Raw genomic sequence first — 20,529 nt, forward strand, 5'->3', positions numbered from 1 at the left:
AAGCTGTCAGTAAAACATACATTAGAACTACCCTGTGGCACAGACAAGTTCTTAGCTTATCCATTATTTTCTCTGCTATTCAGTGAGGGAGGTATTGCTCAGTTCTCTCATAGAAGGTCCACATGCTGTTCCCAAAAAGAACCTAGTTAGACAGAACAACATCATGCATGTTGGCTACTGGATCTTTCCTGCCCTCAGCTTCCTGCTAAAACAAATTCATTTTGATTGTTCCACATAATAAACTGTTGTTGATCAGGGTAAGTCTGAATGATGCTGGTGACTGACTCATCACTCTTGGCTTGACTGCTGCACAGCCTAATGAGTAAAAGTGAGGTACTACTGCCTAAGAAAAAGGGCCAGTAGCGAACAAAGGAAGAAACAAGGAAAGAAAAGGGGATCTAGCAGCCATTGTATAGATAGAGAGCATTGAGAGAAGTCACTAATGGTTTTGCCAAATCTAAGCTGTATTTATTTTTTCAATTCAGTAAGACATTTAGGTTTTGAAAATGGAATGCATAAACAGTGTGCAGTAGAAATTAGCTGAGAAGCAACATCTTAATATACAGTGCAGGAGTGCATGGACACTTCTGATAGTGAGGGAGCCTGGGTTTCTAAACAGTCATTCCCAAAGAATGTTAAAAATATTTGTGGGAGAGAACAAGCTGGTGAAATACAACTTTCTGAGCTGTGGCCTGCTTATTTAAAGCATAAATGATCTTACAGCAACTATGTCTTTTCATATCAATGTTAAGCTTATCTTATAAACACATCTTCAGTACGTAAAGTAAGTTAAAAGCATCCATTCTAAAGCTCGGATGTAAAGAGAATGTGGCTTGGATGCTTACTGGCATGAAGATATATCCTGTCTTATTCTTTTTTGTTCTGTGATACAGTTGTAGCATTATCTGGTATCCAGGACTTTGAAGGATCTATTGTAAGCATGTCAAAGGCTTTCTAGATTACTTTGTTTTTGTAAATATTAGATCACAAAAACTGAGGAATGAGTCCCACAGACTTTCATTAAACAATGTGTCCCATTATTGTTTTTCCTGTTTTGGAGTTGAAATTAAACTAGCATTAATAATACTTTGCATATCTATTCTTTCAATGAAAAAAAAAAATCTGTTCTATTAATTATAATGTCTGTAGAAATGTGTATTCAAGGTACAGCTTAAGCACTATCTAGTCACCTCTGCGTATTGCTTGTGCAGTCAGAGATAAGAGGTGCCTTGCACGATCCCAATGTCCATGATGGAGCTTGGGTCAGATAGGACTGCAGTCCCGTGATCTCACCTCCTTTGTGACCTGAGCAGTCCAGGACTAAGAAGCTATGGGGCAAGCCTTCCATGTGGCAGTTTTGCATGTGGGAACAGAGCATTCCCACAGCAAGTGGTAACTCTCCTAGCAGCCTTTCTGGCTCACATCCACTGGCTCAGAGAGCTAAGGGAGGTAAGTGCAACAGCTAAGGGCAGTTGGTGGAGTAGGGGGTGTGAAGGCTGTGTGGTTGAAGGCCAGGAATGGCTGAGCCTGAAGACTCTCTTGACAAGACCCTAGGGCTGGGACAAAGATGAAGAAGTGGGAAGACAACAAATCAGCAGCTTGACATAAGGAAGAGGACAGAAAGAAAGAATGGGCAGAAAACTCTCTGCCCCCTTGCCCCTAGACCTAAGTTTCAGGAAATTATGGTCATTTTGATGTTGGCATGTACTTGTCAGCAGCCTTCAGCAAGAATCCAAACCTCTTCAGTCTCCTTCCTCTGAAGGGTGGCAACGTTCAGTTGCTATTGGTTACTCTTCTGGTACCTCATGGTGCAAAGGTCACTGTCCTGAGGTAGAAGGTTTGTCTTGCTGAAGACCATATGGGTGTCAGAACACCACTGGACAGTGGAATTCCTGCTATTTTTATAATTTTTTTTAAAAAGTATGGGAAACTAGTACTTTTTTTGTACTAATTAGTACTAATATTGTACAAACTAGGAAAGGTAGAAGAATAGTCAGATTGTGAAATGAAGCACTCAAAAACTACAAAGTGCCATGATTAAGAGTTACTTGGTGATTTGATCCTGTTACACATATTAATTAGGATATTTCAAAACCAAGCTTGAGTCCAACTTTATTTATGCTGACAGTTCTTCAATGCAAATATTTGACTGAAGCTGTTCATTTCCACAGTGCTCAGTACCATAAACAGTCATGACAGTAGCAGCACTTGCTAGGTATTTTAACTTCATTTTACAGATGGGACAAACTTCTTCATAGCCAAGTGGCAAGTGCATCCAGCAAGGCAGGTTTAGAAGTCAGGATATCATGGTACCTTTTCCTTAACTCAAATGGTTGTGTCTTCTGAGCCAGAGCCATACATAAAATATACAGGGTGGGGATGAAATCCTGTCTCTACAGAAATTAATATAACTCCAACATCATGGTGCAGATACATATCTTAAAGGTCTAAGTTATTCTGTTCACCAAACCAAATTGCTTACAAATTGGCAAACTAACAAATATCAGCATTTATCAAAATTAAATCCATATGTTCTTCAAATCCATGTATCATCAACTACTTCCAGATGTAAAAATCCATAGATAGTTTTAAGGAACCTCAGTTCCGCAGTCAGTTTCCATCACGATTTTCAAAATTAGCACTGTTCACAAGTGATATACAACAATATTTGGTCTCTTCAGGAAACAATACTTGTTGCTTTCCTTAGAGCCAGGTATCCTGTAACCACATCTGAAGGGAGCATCCGAATATAGGCAAATTCTTCAATAGTACTAAATCTTAGTTTGCTCTGGGGATCTGTGTAATTTGCCTGAAAAAGAAACAATGGTAGAGACACTATTCAAATAAAATCTCAAAACAGAATACTAAAAAAGTGTCTAATTACAAGACCACAAAATAGTAAGTTTCTTTTCTCAGTAACAGCACCTTTGTTCTACCCTGTGCCCAAAAGTTTGTACTTTTTTCTTTCTCCTCATGTCAGAACTTATGAGAAGTTAACAGACCCCTATAAAAATCACATTAGAAATGCATTAAACACAACAGAGGTCTGAAATAGTTTCATAAAAAACACAGTGCAAAAGAAATTCCTCAACTCTCTAAACTCACCCTAGCAACTCTGTGCCTTGTGCAGTCTCTCTCAAGGCAGCTCTCCAAAGAGTCAGTCTACTGCCAATAAATTACCCACAAAGAGACTGAATTATGGGAGCTCTGATAGCTTTGGACTGATTTTCTCCTCCTGCATACAACTTAGCTTTTAATTTACTATAAAATGGTTGTTAAAGCAAAGGAGTCTCAGCTTATGGTTCTGTGACTGAACTGATAAGAAATGTGAACTCAGTGTTGTGCTCTGCTGCAGATGCCTGCTTTCAGGATAGCCGTCTGGCCAGCTAACCCTGGGCTATGCTTGTGTCCTCTGCTGTATTTGCACCCTGGGTGCCTGGGAGTGGTGCCAGTGTCCTTCCAGTCTCTTCCCCTTCCCTGTTGCTACAGAAACCTTGAGCTTGGATGAGCTGGGGAGAAGCACAGGAGGGTTGGCTGGAAGGCGGCAGGCTTCAGGGTACTGCCTCTCCACCTTCAGCCTCCAGGACAATCACTGTCTGTTCAACACTGGATTACCAAGTGCCTGCCAAGGCTCTGAAAGGGTCTTCTGTACCTTTTTTTTAACAGGAGATGGTGGCAGGCTGCAAGGCACAGGCAGTTGAGATCCCTTAGGACATTGCTACTGAAAGAGAAAAGGCCAGGGAGAGCTGGAGTGCTCCCCATCCATACCGTTGAAGTGCAGAGCCCTCTACCATCTTTATGTTAAAAAGGATCTGTTGACCATGGTAACAATCCAGATAATTGTCTGGCCTGATAAGACCTTGCAGAAAATTAAGTATTATTTGTAGCTTGTTTCTTTACAAAGAAATGCCACAGGGTTAATTAAATGTAGTCAGCTAACAGTCAAGCCATCAATTCATTTTCAAACAAATGGCAAAGTTAGGACATTAGGAGTAAATTTATCCCTGGTAGTAACTTTATGGTTACAGTAGGTATACATTAATTTTTATTTCATACTTTACATCTGGCCTCGTGTAAGAAAAAGCTAACTAAGTAGACTGCTTTTCAAATGTGCCTAATTCTGTAATAAATTAGCCAAGCAATATCTTCAGTTTATATTGCGCACCAATGTAGGTTAAAACATTACAGCAGCTCCTCACCATTCTGATACTTCATACTGGGCTGTACTGTTTGCAGACACTGATGTATGGTAACGAGTCATTTATGCCATGACTTCAGTCTGAAAACAAATGATACTGCTACTTCAGCAATAATTAAAACAGATTAGAAAAGTGAAGTAAGGTGATTTTGCAAAGAAAAAACTCTGTCATATTTAGAAACTAAGTCAAAGGCCACAGATGCATGCTCTTCAAATACAATATATTAGTTATCTCAATCTGTTTCTATAGTAACATGGCTGATCCATTTTCAGAAAAGGAAGAGCAATATAAACATTTGAAGGACTGGCGTTTTTTTTAATCTGCTTTACAATAAATTACTTTGTTTTGCATGTTAAAATATCTAAATACTCATCTTGCAAGTTTGGAAATACTAGTTTTATTTTGCAGTGTCAATATAGTAGATAATAGCTTTTGAAGTCTAGGCTGCCTTACAAATACATATTGGCTGCTCTGCTTAGACTATTGGTAAATTTAATTCCATTTGTTACACACAGAAAAAGAAGACGATCAGTAGAATTTAATTGTGGCATTTAATATAACTGCAGGTATACTAATGAGAGTGTTTTAATACACTTCTCTTTTTTTATACGTGCTAGACCACATTAATTCTTTTTTAAATGCAAAGGAATATATTTTACTTTCTTTCCATGGAAAATCCAGCATTCCCATAGAAAATATATTCTTACACAAATGCTTTCAGATTTTACGCAGAAAATACAGAGACATTTTTCTTATCCTAGATTTCTAAAATATTCTATTACACGACATATCTTCCTACTAGGAAATGATCTTGAAAATATATTTAGTGCTTCTTATGAAACATTTCTAGCTTAGCAAATTAAAGGACACGCTGTCTCAGTTATCTTAATAAAAAAGATTTTTTTAAACACGGTATTTTTATCACAGTCTGGAGAAACCTTGCAGGCCAGGTAAAATAGGAAACTTGACTCACAACCCAATTAGAGGATGAAAAATTAAGAATAAAAAAAAAGAAAGTGGAAAGACAAAAAAAGGAAATAAAAACAGCACTGAATGGATTCATATAGAAAGGAGAATATTTATATTGAGCTAGAATAGTTAAGAGTACATAAATCACTGATGGAAAGGAGGAGCTGGTAAAGAAAAACTGAGGAGCTGAGAGGAAGACTCTTATTTCCTATGGCTAAACTGACTCCTAGCTGGTAGGGACATGGTCTTCACTCACATCTGTAAACTGCATCATCATCTCGCTATAGTTACAATGACTGACTGGTTTTGAAATGCATCAAAGGCCAGTGCTGGAAAGCATTATTTGGTTCCTCAGAGATGGAGCAGTGAAAGGGACTTATGCCCTTATGCTTTCTGTCCCGCACGAGCCCCTCACAGCTCAGAGATGTTGCACCAGCTCTAATAACACCTGGTGTAAATGCTGCTAATACTTGCAAAGCAACTCTAAGGGGAGAGGATTGGAAACAGATGAACATCATTAAGTGACCCAGTATGGAATTTTTGCTGTTTTGTGAAATCTACTTATTACAATTTCACATGTCCACCTATCCTCCCTCCCTTCACCCACTGTATCTTTATAGAGAGTAAGGGTCCTTATACAAAGTTCCTTATTCAACTGACCCCTGCTCCTTGTCTGAAAACAAGTTGCTATTATATCAAAGCAATACTCTTACAAGACTGTAAGTCTGCCTCACTGGAAGGAATTATTTGCCCTGAGTTTGTGAGCAGTGTCTTGAATTTGCTGTCTGTCAGTTGATCTGCAAGGGATGCAAGGGAGATGTTGCTTTCTCATTCCCTCTTGAACACCAAGGGTTACCAGCCTCAATCTGAGCAACCCTCTCCATTTCCAAATCGTGCTCAAAGGCACAGGCTGGAAACATGCCACCTCCTAGGTGTCTTATTTAAATGTGTTACTTTAAAAAAAAAAAAAAAAAAAAAAAGTCAAACAAAACATATACGCTACCAAATCAAGAACTCAAACGTTAGGATGTGCAGGATTGCAGGATTACATTTGGCGCTATAGCTATTCTTTGATACCTTGCACTGAGGATCCACTATAAAGCAATCCTTAATTAAGTGCTCACCCATTTTTTCTCCTAATGGGGCCTTTCACCTTATTCAGTGTACAGAATCCAAGGTGCTGTGTTAACCTGCATCAACATAACAAATGTCTGTATTTACAGGCATTTCTGTGAGGTAATATTGAGCCTGTGGGGTGGGCTAGTGCCCTATGGATGAGAAACAGATTAAACTTGGGGAAGGGACCCTGAAATTCTGTCTAAGGCTATTTGATGTTACAAAGTTTTTGTTATTGTAGGTATTTAGTGTAACCATTACTTAACCCTTTTTATAGTCCAAAATACAGTATTCCCATTCATTTCAATTGTAATAAATGCATAGGCTTCTGCAAAATAAATCACTGGGGGCTTAAGGTGAAAAGATATGCTGTTACTAACACCTGTTTGGTTTTAAGTAAAATTATTCATGTCACGTAAGAACAGTGTCATCAGCAGATATAAAATTTTTGTTGAGCAGAATTCAATGACTTTACTCCCGTTTTGTGCCAACAGAATCTCTGGGGAATTCAGTTGCCAAATTGTAACTACTGAGACTTTTTTTGAGCATGTGCAAACTGTATCTAAGTCAAATGTGATTGGGTTTTTTTCCTTTTTTTTCTTTTTTCTTTAACAAAATCATGTAAAAGAGCCCATCTGTGACACAGGCTATACATCTGCCAAACTCCAAGTTCCATCTCCGAAGCATGGGGCTATTTTAAATTCTTAAAATGTCCATGACAAGTGTCTGTGTCAGGCTGATTTTTCTGAAGGAAAGTTTGAGAGTAATGATAACAAGATTTTTTTTTTAACCTGGGCCAATCAATATAACTTTGCCTAATCACATTCCTGGAAATTGCTGAGCCATCTTTTTGAAACTTTCTCTAAAAGATATAATGAAATAAATCAGCCTCAGGCAAACACTCAGCATGGAAAGTTTCAATCTGTGTGGTTAAAGCTTGAGAAAGCTAGGAGTCATGGAGATGGTGGGCCACCAGCTTTCACTGTAAAACTCTAAAGAATCAGAAACTATGAGGACTAATGCAGACTCTAGAGCTGGAAGAGTGGTGTGATAGGAGCCACTTGGCAGGAAAGGTATTTTATCTGTCCTGACATCTATTAACAACTTCAGAATTCTGTGATGTATTTGGGGTTTGGCCCTAAATCACTGGACAACTATTAAGCACAAGGCTGAATAGGAACTTCAGCAAGTACAGCTTTCACAAAAGCATGCAGCAGCTTTATTTCATTGTGGAAAGTGAGATGCTAATTTTGAAGAGAAAAATAAAATACTTACCGGAAGTCCTGAAATGTCAGAATATTTCTTGGCAGGCTTAAAGGAAGGAGGAGCATCAATATTAAAATCTAGACAGAATCAAAGGGATAAATTCAGTGTGCTACCTATATTTTAAAACATAAACTCGAAATTGTAAATAGGTAACAATACTTTAAAATGTTGCCTTTACTTTCTGAGGTAACTAGCAGCGCTAAGGCAAAGAAATAGGCAGCTGAATTACCTCTGAAAACATTTAGCCTATTAGCTTTGTAAACAACAGCCTGATTCTGCTCACCTCTCTAATATCAGTTCAGTAAGCAGATCTGCCATCCCCAAAAGGAAAAATGTGAGAGCTATTTGAAATGTGATTTCTTCCAAGTCTTAATTAATTCCCTTGCAGTCAGTTATTTGCAAAGAATAGCCATTATCATATGCATGCTGTATGTTAAGACCATGAAACATTGCTCAAGATTGCAGCTCTGAAATACCATAATCCAGAAAAGCAAAGTAATCTTTTAAATCAGTTAAATCTTTAAGCATGTACCACTGTAAGCCCAGTCAATGACCTAGAAAATTGTCTGAATGTTTAAAATAAATTACGGAAATCACTGTTCTTTGGTACCCTTTAGACAGCTACTCTCATTCATAAACATTTTTAAGATACAGTTGGAATGTTTAGGTAGTTAAATCCCCAATTTTGGATGTTTACAAAAATACCTTGTACCTGACTCCTTTCCTTCTTCCTTCTTGATCTCCCCGCACCTCATTCGGGTGCTATGATCAATTCAAATGCTCCATTCATGTCAAATTTCTAACTCATCATCTCATAATTCAAAAGACACTAATGCCACAGACAGCTGGTTTTAAATATGCAACTGAATTTCTTTTCCCACCTTCTTAAAAAAAAATTCCTATAAATTTACAGTTACAAACAGAAGGCAATAGAAATAACAACATCAGCAGATCGTCAGTTACAATAGCCAGGAACACACTGTAGTGTGCATTCTTCCGTAACAGTTGCATCTAAAACACTTCAAAAAATGGCAAACTATTTTTGGATAAAGCACCAAGTCTGACAAAAAGTACATGCATATGCTCAATTCTGAAATGGCTCCACTCGCTTAAGTAAAACCTGAGGATCACATTCTGCCTCCAGCTACATTACTTTACAAGTAGACCTGAAGTATATCTAGATTAAGATCACTGCTGTAGCTCTGTTCCTGTAGATGTACACCAGCTAGGACTGCTAAACAGGACTGCTAATAGTGTAGTTTCAGCTGTGCTGAACAGAACAGGGGATGTAGGATTTAATTCTCCCAAGAATCTAGGATAAGGAGCTGGATAGGAAGCTTGGGCTGACGTCTAAGCTACTGCAGGTATGTGGCTTAGCAGAACCTATTTGAAAATTGTTCAAATGTAGCTAATCAAGCAGCAGCCACCCATCAGAAGACATCTGGGCTATATGCAGAGGAAGAGGCTCCTCAGCAGTGAAGAGGTAACAAAAACCTGATGGGAATAAGGACTTTCTGACCTGGTTTGGATAAATAATTTCCTTTATTAAACTCTCTCCCCAAATGTCTTTGAACTTGGTCACAATACTCCAAATTATTTGCTTCCCCCAACTTTACACTTAGGACTGGCAAGTATGATTGGACTAGTCTTAAATGTACTACTGGACCCTGTTCAAGCAGGATATTGCATGCACTGATGAAATAATTTAGATTTGTTTTAAAGAAAATTATTTGTGTGGATTTTATTATTTATAAATACATGCAAAGAGTCTAAGCAGCTTACAGCTAGGATCATTTAGTTGCCATGGCAATGCCCTTTCAGAAGCAAGAATTTGTTTTAGGTTCTTCCAAGTTCTGTTCTTCTTGCCAGCTGCTGCTCCACCAATGCCGGAGTGCTAAAATTAAAAATACGGTATTTAGAGAAAAAATAAAGAAAGAATACTATTTCAGAGCGTGACACTTCTATTTCATAGTCTTTCTGATACATCTCATCTTGTCATGAACCATTTGTTATCCTGACTTATTTCATCAGCAGGCTAATACACTGTACGCTTTAATCTTGGCTGCAAGAAAAACAAAGCTTTTTGGACTGTGTCAAAGCTACTATGTTTACTATTAACTGAAGGAAATGAAAATCTGCTTTTTACATGGAAATAGAAAATCAATATGATTAGGTTTAGCCTGAGATTACAGGATTCTGTATGTACTTCCCATCATATTACAACTTACTACTATGAAGTTGTGTCTAAAACTGTGATTACACAGCTAAATTTTCTCTCTCCGTTTTACGGCATATTACAGGTGCAGCTCTAGCTCTTTTACAAATTATCTGTGACTGTAGAAAACACAACTGATCTTCCACAATGTAATGAATATTATGGGAAACTTTCTGGAAATTTTATTTTTCTTTCAAAGGATAGAAGATAGAAAAATAGAAAAAGAGTAATAAATAGAATGTTGGCTGCCAAGACAATTTTACATTTTGAAAGGTACACTAATGGAAAGCTTGCCAAAGGTACTATAATGGTAGTTTTAGTTATCAAATGTGATTGCTACAGAGTAATTTATTTATGTCCCTCCAGAGACAGAAGCTGCACAACATACTGTACTACTACTAAATGATCAAAGGACACAGATTTACAGCTTTACTTTAGAAAAGAAAATGTTCTTACAATTGGGGAATTGTTGCTATTTCTGTTAATAATTACTACCTGCCACATCAGTCTCATCAAAACTCAGCGAAGTTCTGCAAACACAGTTCTGCTGTGATTGGTTTATAAATTAGCATGTTAAGTTGCTGAGAATGGTGGGAGGAAGGATTCAATTAGAAAACTTTTTTCTGTAGACATACGATATATTCAGGAAAGATGCTCATGAGCTGATGATATATCAGGTTTTGGTAATGGATATCCAATATAGAAAGCACATACAAATGTTTGATCTGAGTGTAACACCTTAGTAATCCTAAAGACTGCTGGAATATGAGATGAAAAATAGATGTACTACACATTACTAATTCCAATTAATTACATGAATTTTCCCCCAAATCATTGCATAATGATTTTTTTTTCAGTAATCAGATTTTTCAAAAGGAACTATTGGGTTTATATGAATGTATGCCTCCTAGGTATGGGGCTGGGTATCACCTAACATAACTGCAATCAAAAGGCAATGAGTGATAAATGCAAATGAGCCAAGCTACATCTGCACCAGTGAAGTTCAGAGAAAGCTGGAGCAAGGATAGGTGGAGCTATTCGTTGATCTACATAACTGTCAGGTCTTCTTCCTTTTCCCAAGGGATGCAAATTCCATTCAGGAAGTTTAGAAAAAGGCAATTTCTTCCTTATTCTCTGCTTTTAAGTCTACTCTCTGCAGTGAGGTAATGGTTCAAACTTGGGCATACTTATGAGACATAGACATTATTTGATTTATTTTCTTCCTTTTGAGGCAGGCTAGGCTGGAAGGATGCAAAAAGTCATCCAAATTGTTACTACTAATTCATACCAACAAAAAGTTAAACTCAGTATTTCTTCTCATATTAGTTACTGTGTTGGGGAGGACAATTTCATGGTTTTATTGTAACTGCCTATTATTTCTGCAGCAGTTGCCAAAGAACCTGTACATTCATTATTATTTCAAGCATGCAGACAGTAGTATTGCCTCTTTGGAAATGGTGACATCCCTCTAAGAACTGAAGGATCAGCACAAGGCCTCACGGCTATTTAAATCCTGTATGGAAGCTACATGGAAAGCCTCTGGGCGCAAATGGAGCCTTTCCAATAGGACCCATTTGTCAAAGATGCTGGTGCTCACTGGAGGATTATGGTGAGCAAAGTATGCAGTTGTTCAAATGCTCCTCATGACATAAGTTGTCTGCAAAGTAGACATACAGCAACTTGAAAGTCAGAGATTAATTTTATACCCCCCTGACAAACCTGTGCTTAGTGAGCTGTGCAATGCCCAATTACTCAGGTTTTATGCTGTGGGATATTGTATCTTATTCATACAGAATGAAAACTGGGATAAAATCCTTCTTTCTAAGTACTGGCTTAGGACCAGCAGTCTGAGAAGTTTGCTTGTCTAGAAAGCATTTGTAGAGTGTGCCAGTGAGTTGGCCCTGGCACAGAAAGACAAAAATATATCAAAAACAAAGCCAACAGTGACAGCATTACTAGCCGTAGTCTTCCTTCACCTTCTCTCCCAGTTTAAATCTCAGAGTGTTTTAGCAGACTGTATTTCGTCAGCTGTCAAGAGTTTACAGGACTTCTGAATGTCAGCAGGCCACGCTTCTGGGGAGCACAGAGCGTTTGCTTCTAAATCTAGCAACTACTGGATGAACAGACAACACAGGTCTGTTAAGAATTTTAGGGACCAGGAGAGGAGTAAAATGCCAGTTACTAATAACTCTCTGGCTGATTTCTATTTCAATTGCTTTGCGGCCTGCCTTGGCTAAGAACTGGGAGATGGGATTCCTACATTCACAACAGTATTAACTGTTCCTCTCTAGCTGTGGTAGTTTGTGAGATACCACACCATAAAACTTCTGTGCCTACCTTGATCTAGCAGGTTTTCTGACTCTGTTCCAGAATTTAATATCATTCTGCCTCTGGACCAGTACCGTTTTCATGTTATAATAGAGTATGCTCTCTGGACCATAAGGTGGCATGGACTTCAGGTTAATTTCTTAAAAATTGTTGACCTTTTATTTAGGTGTTAAGGTGACTTTGTTAATATTTACATGAGCAATACAGTGAAATAGAATCCTAGTTAATGTTTTATTTGAAGAGTTTAGAATTTAAAATTGTTAAAATAATATACTTACAATGAAGTTCGGATCTTTAAATGGTAACGGCTTGATGGTTGCTTCCACCGATCCTGTGCTGGAGTCTGTGTTCAAAAATTTGTTTTCATTCATGGCCTCTCCACCTGCACTCTGAAGAAAAAATACAATCTTACTGCTTGTTACTCTGAGCAAGTTTAACTGGAGATGGAGCCGTCTGCTGTATTGCCTACCTGTTGCCTTTTTAGCTTTCCTATCCGTTTTGAATCTTTAAAGATGTTGCATGTCAGCAGTGGGGAATCATGAAACAGAGTCTTTGTCAAGCAATTTCCAATTGACACATAGAGTGGAATAGTGGCCAATGCCTACTGAGCAAAAACAGCATCGTGTTTATTTTGGTACTAATGAAAGCTATCTCTGTAAAGTGCAAGACAGCATGTGAAACCCAAACCAGCAGAAACGTACATTGGATCTATTTCAGAATGTTCTGTACTAAAGCATTAACAGGAATATATAAAATTTATAAAAAGGGTTTTTTCAAGGTTCTAAAGAAAAATTGATTAATCAGTTTATTCTCTATCTTGGCTTCAATCATGCCTGAGTGAAGACTGAGAGAAAAAAATATTTTATTATGTATTATTTTTATATACAAGCCTCACAAAATCTACATGGCTACTAGTTGCTGTTTTCTAGGCTTTTCTTTATGGTTTATTTATTTAGCAGGAAGAACAGTTGGAGAAGGTGTGTGTGTGATTGGAAAGCTAAAAAAGTTATGTGGCAGTCTAACCAATTTCTGATAGTTCTGCATGGTTGAGTTTATGTTGTTTTTTATTTTGTGAGTGCCCTGTAAGTCTCCATACTATCAGAACTAGCCCATGCTACATACCCAAATGATCCTTGTGAAATCCTGATCTATACTGAAGTCAATGAGAATTTCACCATTGAGTTTGGCAGTTCACTCAATAGGATTTCATACCTTCATTCTTTTTTTCTTGAAGAACAAAAAGCTTGGCTAAAAGCTAAATCAATATTTACTGAATGGGTGGTTAAAATGTTTCTTTACTTTGCCTTCAGACAGATAAATCTTAGAACAGAAAAATGTTTTCCTGTGAAAACCTGCACTGAAAAACTTTCTGTGCTGACACAATACTCTTTTAAGTAGGAGAAAAAAGGATCATTATTGTTAGTGAATTATGGGAGTACATCTAGAAACTGGGACTATAGAGCAAAGGCCACGATTCAGCATATCCTTCTCCATGTGATTACAAGGGAAGTGTTTGTATTCTTAACTACATGCATACGTAATTATAGGATTAGGAACTAGGCAAGTTGAACAGTGCCTGTTTTTAACATAGCAGAGAGGTCTTAAATATTCAAAGTATGGAATAAAGAAGCATTCAAGTAAAATAGTCATGTTTCTAGTGTCTTATTAAAGTAAAATATATGAATAGAGATTATCTATTTTCAAAACAAGCCAGTCCTCTGTAAGCCCCTAGTACAGGGGATACTGCCATCAGTGGAAACAACGCTGAAGTCTGTAGCTTAAACCTGATTATTCCCTTGCGGACAACATTAAAAGGCAGTCACTGTCAGAGAAACAGAAGAAACACAGATGGATGTTTAGAAACATGTGCATTATGTGACAGTGAGCAGAGAAAATATCTTCAGCAACCCTGAGTAAAGTGGCTTTATACAATGTTGCTAGGTTTCAAACTATATCCTTGCACATGCACACTTCCAGCACTTCAGATTTCAGCAGTGAACAAGATGCAAGATTATTTTTTATGAATAAATTATCTCTGATACTGCTCATTATCAGTGTAATTTCTCTAAGTGGAGGAATCAGCACACACAGTTATTCTTCAAAGCTTTCTTTCCTTTTAGTTGGTACCATTTGGTCGGTTTTAAATCCAATCCTGCAGTTCTCTAAGTATTCCATTGTTTATGAAACAGGTTTTGAGTAGCATTTCAACAATAACTCAAAACAGTATCTAGTATTTTGAGATGGAGCAAATAAAAATGGTTACACAAAAAGGGGAAGAAGCTTCCCTATACATATAGTCCTTAAGTTCTGCAGCTGGGTACACTTACATATTACACTCACTGAAATCAGTGGGTTTTTCTGTGTGGATTCAGTGCTAATCTCGCTGGCACAATGGGAAGGAAAGTAAGGACTGTTCCTGGCAGGACAATTCCTGAATGTAAATTCTACATGTCGTTTCTTTTCCGGACTGACCCCTAAGGGATTTCAGGTATTAGTGCTGCTAAGAGTTGGGATAACTCATGTTACAGGCCAGATGTTAATTTTGTTTGTGCCAGTATTCCTTGCACAGTGGCAGAGGCAGCAGGATCTGGAGCAGCAGCTGCTGCTTTTCTGGGCCATGCAGACACCCAAGCCATCCTCCATTCCTACGGAGACATAATGCCAGCAGTAGCTTCTGGATCTGCCATGGATAATTGGAGAGCAGTGGTTTCCTCTCCAGGACAAAGAGTGCAGGCTGGTGTGCAGGACTGCAAAGCAGCTTGCATACCATAGTGGTATGCAATCGAAACCATGATTTCAGAGCCCTGTGACAGACTGGGAAGCAAATAAGACTTGAGTATTATGATCCTAGTTAAATACTGGGAACTGAGATAAGGACATACTGTAGAGGCATGCCAGTTCCCTCACTCAGCACTGCTTGTATGAAAACGGATTTTTAGCAGTAGCACTGTGGAAGAGAGGTACTCAGCTAATGTGCTTTTCTTTCTGGAAAAACATTAAAGAATTGAGTAGAAACTGCTTCCAGAATAACATGCTACTGCAAAGAGGAGAGAACTTCAGCAAGTACAGAGCTTTGAAATGCTTTCTGTGCAGCCTGCAAAAGTCTCAGCAGACATCCTCAGCAGTTTTATAGCCACAAACTGAAAATGTCTCAACAATCTACAAATCTGTCCAGCCTGTGTTTTAAAATGCCATGACCTAAAGCATAAGAAACATCATTTAATGTTTCAGGTTTGAAAGTCTTTTTTAAGGGGCGGTGGTGGGGGGGATGCCAAATGAATTTTAACCAATGTGGATCTACTTTTCTACTGCAAAACCTATGTTTCCTGAAGATGAATAAGACAGTGACAATATAAAACATAATTTAGAGGCTGAAAGAAGATTCCTTAGTGAACAATTACTGTATGGTAAAGGTAATCCTTAACTTTTAACATTAGTTGAACAAATCTCTCACAAATGTGCTTGTTTGCTTGGTCGTTTAGTTTGGAAAGTAGTTCATTCTTCACTGTCATGTGTTGGGGCAAACAAATAGTAATGAATCCAAATCCTCTTTGTAGTCCTATGAAGCGATGACAGTCTCGTGAGTACAGTGAGGAAGCGCCTGTCACCAGGGAACACGTCCTGCTCAATGTGTGCTGTAACCCTCAGTCACATGTGGGCAACTTCCCCTTCCTGCCCAAGCCAGCCCCCAGCACATTTTCTCTACCCAGCCAGTCTCCTACCTAATTCCCTCACCCCCAGCGTCCTAGGAGAATCCCAAATGTTTTGCAGTAGGGCTAGAAAGAAAGTGTAACCATAAGCTGAAATTCTAGATAACTTCTTTTTAACTGATCTTGTAATGTAAACGTCGTTCATGGGGAGCTCAGTATATGCTTCAGGGAGGGAGACAAGTGAAGTTGCCTTTAATGTGCACCTTATAAATAAATTGTGTCTTTTAAGTGGTGGTTTATCTAACTGTATTGGGGTTGTGTGCCAAGGTTTTGGTAGCGGGGCAGCTACAGAAATGGCTTCTGTGAGTAGCTGCTAGAAGCTTCCCCACGTCCAACAGACAATGCCAGCCAGCTCCAAGAGGAGGAAGGAGCAGCAGAGACAACATGTGATGAACTGACCACAACCCCATCCCCTGCCCCTCTGTGCCACTGGTGTGGAGGAGGCAGAGAAATTTGGGAATGAAGTTAAGCCCAGGAAGAAGGGAGGGGTGGGGGGATGGTGTTCTTAAGATTTGGTTTTATTTCTCATGATCCTACTCTGATTTGATCGGTAATAAATTAAACTAGTTTCCCCAAGTTGAGTCTGTTTTGCCTGTGACTGTAATTGCTGAGTGATCTCTCCCTGTCCTCATCTCGACTCATGAGCCTTTCATTGTATTTTCTCTCCCCTGTCCAGCTGAGGAGGGGAGCGGCAGAGCAGCTTTGGCGGGCACCTGGCATCCAGCCAGTGTCAACCCACCACAGTAACTAGGGCTACACAAAATTTGTGCTAAAATAGTCACTATGCCGTATAGATTTCTCTCCATAAGCTGTTAAATAACAACAAAGACTTTGGAATGGCTTTATGTTTACAGGGTACATCTGCACTGGCAAATGAAGGTGTGACTTCAGTACAGCTGAACATGCTTACACTAATTTTACCCCAAAGAACAAAAAACCCTAACAGTAAAGACTGCAGCTAAGCCATCATTAACTATGTTTATCCTTTCCCATCAACTCTTCCTCTGTTAACCTCCACAGAAATCCATGCTGCCACCTTTTCCGATGTTACCTTCCTCTGTTCTCCTCCTCCCAGTATCCTCCTTAGTCAGACGTAGAGCAACCTTGACTAGAATTTCATGTTTTAAAAGTTTTAGACAGCAGTTCAAAGGCTTCTTATAGGACCACTTGTGCAATTTTTACTCCCTCTATGAAGCTGTCTTTATGTGCTTTAGCTGAATTTTAACTACAACCACAGTGTGACAGGTTGGCAATCTCTATCCTTCCTGGGACAGACAAGAGCAATAGTGAGGGATGCTGCTTCTTTTTTGCATTTCTTTTCACAAGACCATCTATTGAGTATTTAGTGCATCCCAGCGTGGGACACTGTCCTCCCTGTTACGTACTAGGACCAGGTGACCGTCACAGAGTGAGGAAGCTGGCTGAGGAGTTGGTTAGGAGACAACAAAAATTCAAGAGAGGGCAAAGACATGCAGCAAACACTTGGTAGTCCTAAGAGGTTTGTTGTAAGAGCAGCCAAGTCTGGGAAAGAGACCTGAGCTAAGCTTTGCTACCTTAACAATAGTTTCTTTTGAATAAAGCCAAACCCCAGGAATGAGCCTAGTTTGGACCCTACTGTATATGCTGTTTGTAGTGGGAGAAAACATGCACTGGGAGGCTGACTATTCACAAACTACTTTCAGTTTTAGGTTTTGGTAGATCTATTAATTTTTTCAATATATTGTTCCAAATTCCCTACCACAGATGTATTGGTTTTCACATGATTTCCAAATATTGCTCCATCTGTCTGGTTTTATTTAGGGAGAGGACAAGCAAAATTTGTATATCATGGAAGCTGAATTCTTTGTTTTGGCTATTTCTAGGTAGAATCAGCATTGTGGGGTTTGGGATGGGTATCTATGATGGGACTAAATACCAGGTGGAATTAGCTTATTATGAAAGTGCTCATCTGAGTCATCATGGCTTTTTTTTTTTCCCCCACCTAGAATTAAAACTGCAGAACAGAATGATATATGCTGAAGTATCATTTCTTACCTATCTACTTTTAGATTATATTCTATAGTATTTTTTTCATGATTTTAAACTAACAGGCTTTTACAAAGTATAAAAAACATTTAAAAATATGAAGTCATAAAAGTCAAAGATGTAAATTTGTGCTTTTCTGGCATTCTATCACTTCATAGCATGCATGTCATGGCTTAGGAAAAAAATGGATTTGCACATCACGGGAGGTAAACTACTATCGGCAGTGGCCACTTACATGGTAAAACAGAATTTTAAAATAGAAATTAAACTGAACAGTGTGTTGGTAAAGCAAAACTTAAATGCATAAGTAAATTCTGTAAGAACTGAAAAGGGAGTATCTAATTTAAGGGAGCTTCCAAACCAATACTGTGAACATCGACTTTCTCTGTTTTGTTTTCTGCAAATCATTCGTAAGTCAGTATTAACACTATATTGAGTACAGTTTTTTGGTTTCGTTTCATTTCTGTGTTCAGTATTTCCTATACTCTGGCTTTGTCTTACACTGATGACTAGGGGGTTGTATGTCACTACTGAAAAATAAGTAATAAGAGGGGTCTGGTTCTAAATCAGGGCCTCACACTTGATGATAATTTTGCCCCAAGCACCCAGTTTGGCTTGCTGAGGAACCCTGTTGTCTCCAACCTTCAATAAGTAGTTCAATAAATAGTTTAAACTGTTTTTACTTACTTTTGGCAGCTGATTTTCATAATCACAATAATCCTACAATGACATTCTTAATTTCATTAACACAGTTGTTTTAACTCAGCCTCAATAACGGTATATGTCCAATTATGCATGTAGTAGGTTACTTCTAAAGCAGCAATATCCAACTCGTAGCAACTTACTCAGCTTTTAGCTGTTTGCAAGTTCTATGACATCCTGATAAAGCTGTGCTATACAGCCATGGAAGAAAATGGTAATTTATAAAATAGATAATACCTGTATTTTCACTAGCAGCCAATTACAGTGAGCGAGAATGCCATGTGAAAACAGAGCACAAATGTCACTAGATGACAGCAGCGATGATATAAGCAGACTTTTCAAAATTTGGAGTAGACTGTGAATGTCAGCTATTTAACAGAGTCCCAGCTAATACTGCTTATACTGGAACATATATTAAGCTGTTTGATTAATATATTAGCTCTCACTGTATAACAAGCCTGTCATAGGCTCTTGCACATTCTGAATATTTAATTCATTTAACTTTGCATGATGACATGACAGGAGTCATTAAAACTTGAACACGTACTGTCTGGCAGACAAAAATGCAGCTCTTTACATTGCTGGGAACAATTCACTGAGAAAGGTGTCAGAATTAGACGTGCTTAAGCTCAAGTTAAAATGATGGCTAAAAAATTTCTCATCACCAGCATTATTAGCATAGTGTATTTTTGAAAGCAAACTCAATGAAGACTCAATAACAATGTAAGACTGAAGAAATAGCACTCCCTTGAACAAGATTAACTCTCTCCATGTCTGTGACAGAAAGGTTTGCCGGAAAGACTTATTCAGTAACATGTAGAAACATGTCTTCCCCATCTGGTTGCATTTTACTTGTTCTTGGATTCAGCAGGAAAAACTTTTTCCCTCTTCCTTTCCACTCACTAAAATGAAGCCCAATACAAGTTCCCCTGCCTCTTCTCTCTCAGAATTTGGGTACATGGTAGCATTTCAGGAACATTCTCCCTTCACAGAAGGTCCTACCTTGTTTTGGAGTAGGACAAAAAAATATTTCAGCTTGAAAATGTTGAAATGCCAGGCAGGGAAAAAAAACGAATCTTGCATATTCACAGCAAATTTTGTTCAACAGGGTACTGAAAAACTCAATTTACTAAACAAAACCACTGAGTAGTAGCCAGCTGAAAATGGGTATTAAGTACAGTGCAGATCGATGTCCTTGATTTCAAGCAGCTAGTAGGGTGGGCAAGACAGTCATGCATACAGTGCAAATTGGAAGTAAACCCATTTGAATCAATGGGTTTCATCATTGCCAACTCATCTTAAAAGACAAGGTTCCTAGTACAGGTTTCTGCTTCCATAAAAAGTACATCTCCCAAATGCCCAACAACAAAAATATTTTTGTTTAAATTATGACATTATCCTCAGATGCTGCTGCTGCTTTCACTTATCAAGAAAGTTGAGGGAGGGTTCTTAAAAACAAATGTTAACAACACAAATCTTGAGATTAGATTGTTGAATTATTATAATAACAGTTTATAATTCCAAGTACATGTCACTAAATGTACGTCAGCTTCTTCTAAGTATTCCCCAGAGGACTTCTGAGTCACATGTCAAACTATTTTTCTGTGCGAGACTTCACAAAATCTGCCCTTCCTAAAGCAGCAGTTCTTTCCCAATAACTTCCTGCGTATTTCTGCTGAATATCAAGAGTTAATCAGCTATGCCAATTATCTCCAAACATATGACTGAAATTTAGAAATAATCTCGCCTGTTGGGTGTACAGTAGGGAAGGGGAAGGTGTTTGAAGCAGGACATAGAGAATTGCAAACTAAATAAACAAAGATTATACATAAGACACATATGCTGTCCAGAAAGCAATCTGTACATTATGCTTTCGAACTTTCACACTGCTGTTTTGAGGTGAGTTAAAACATCTTACATTCCAACTGCCTTAGAAAGGCTGAATAAAATTTTACTCATGCACTAAAAGATTGGACTGTCACAAAGTGATGGATGGCTT

The 20,529-nt window shown here is 38.3% G+C and overlaps 1 protein-coding gene across 1 annotated transcript in view; it reads right to left on the reverse strand.

Moving 5' to 3' along the window:
• Nucleotides 1-2,095: 2,095 nt before the first annotated feature.
• The window catches only part of INO80C (INO80 complex subunit C), a 31,694-nt gene continuing 13,260 nt past the window's right edge, over nucleotides 2,096-20,529 (reverse strand). Inside the window, exons 2-5 of the mRNA XM_074899426.1 lie at nucleotides 12,372-12,482; nucleotides 9,333-9,444; nucleotides 7,560-7,627; nucleotides 2,096-2,809 (exon numbers count right to left, since the gene is read on the reverse strand). Of these exons, the coding sequence (XP_074755527.1) occupies nucleotides 2,678-2,809; nucleotides 7,560-7,627; nucleotides 9,333-9,444; nucleotides 12,372-12,482 (423 nt within the window). The 3' untranslated portion in view covers nucleotides 2,096-2,677. The remainder of the gene's footprint in view (nucleotides 2,810-7,559; nucleotides 7,628-9,332; nucleotides 9,445-12,371; nucleotides 12,483-20,529) is intronic.

Source organism: Athene noctua, chromosome 2, assembly GCF_965140245.1.
Source record: "Athene noctua chromosome 2, bAthNoc1.hap1.1, whole genome shotgun sequence".
In the NCBI taxonomy this organism is placed as follows: domain Eukaryota; kingdom Metazoa; phylum Chordata; class Aves; order Strigiformes; family Strigidae; genus Athene; species Athene noctua.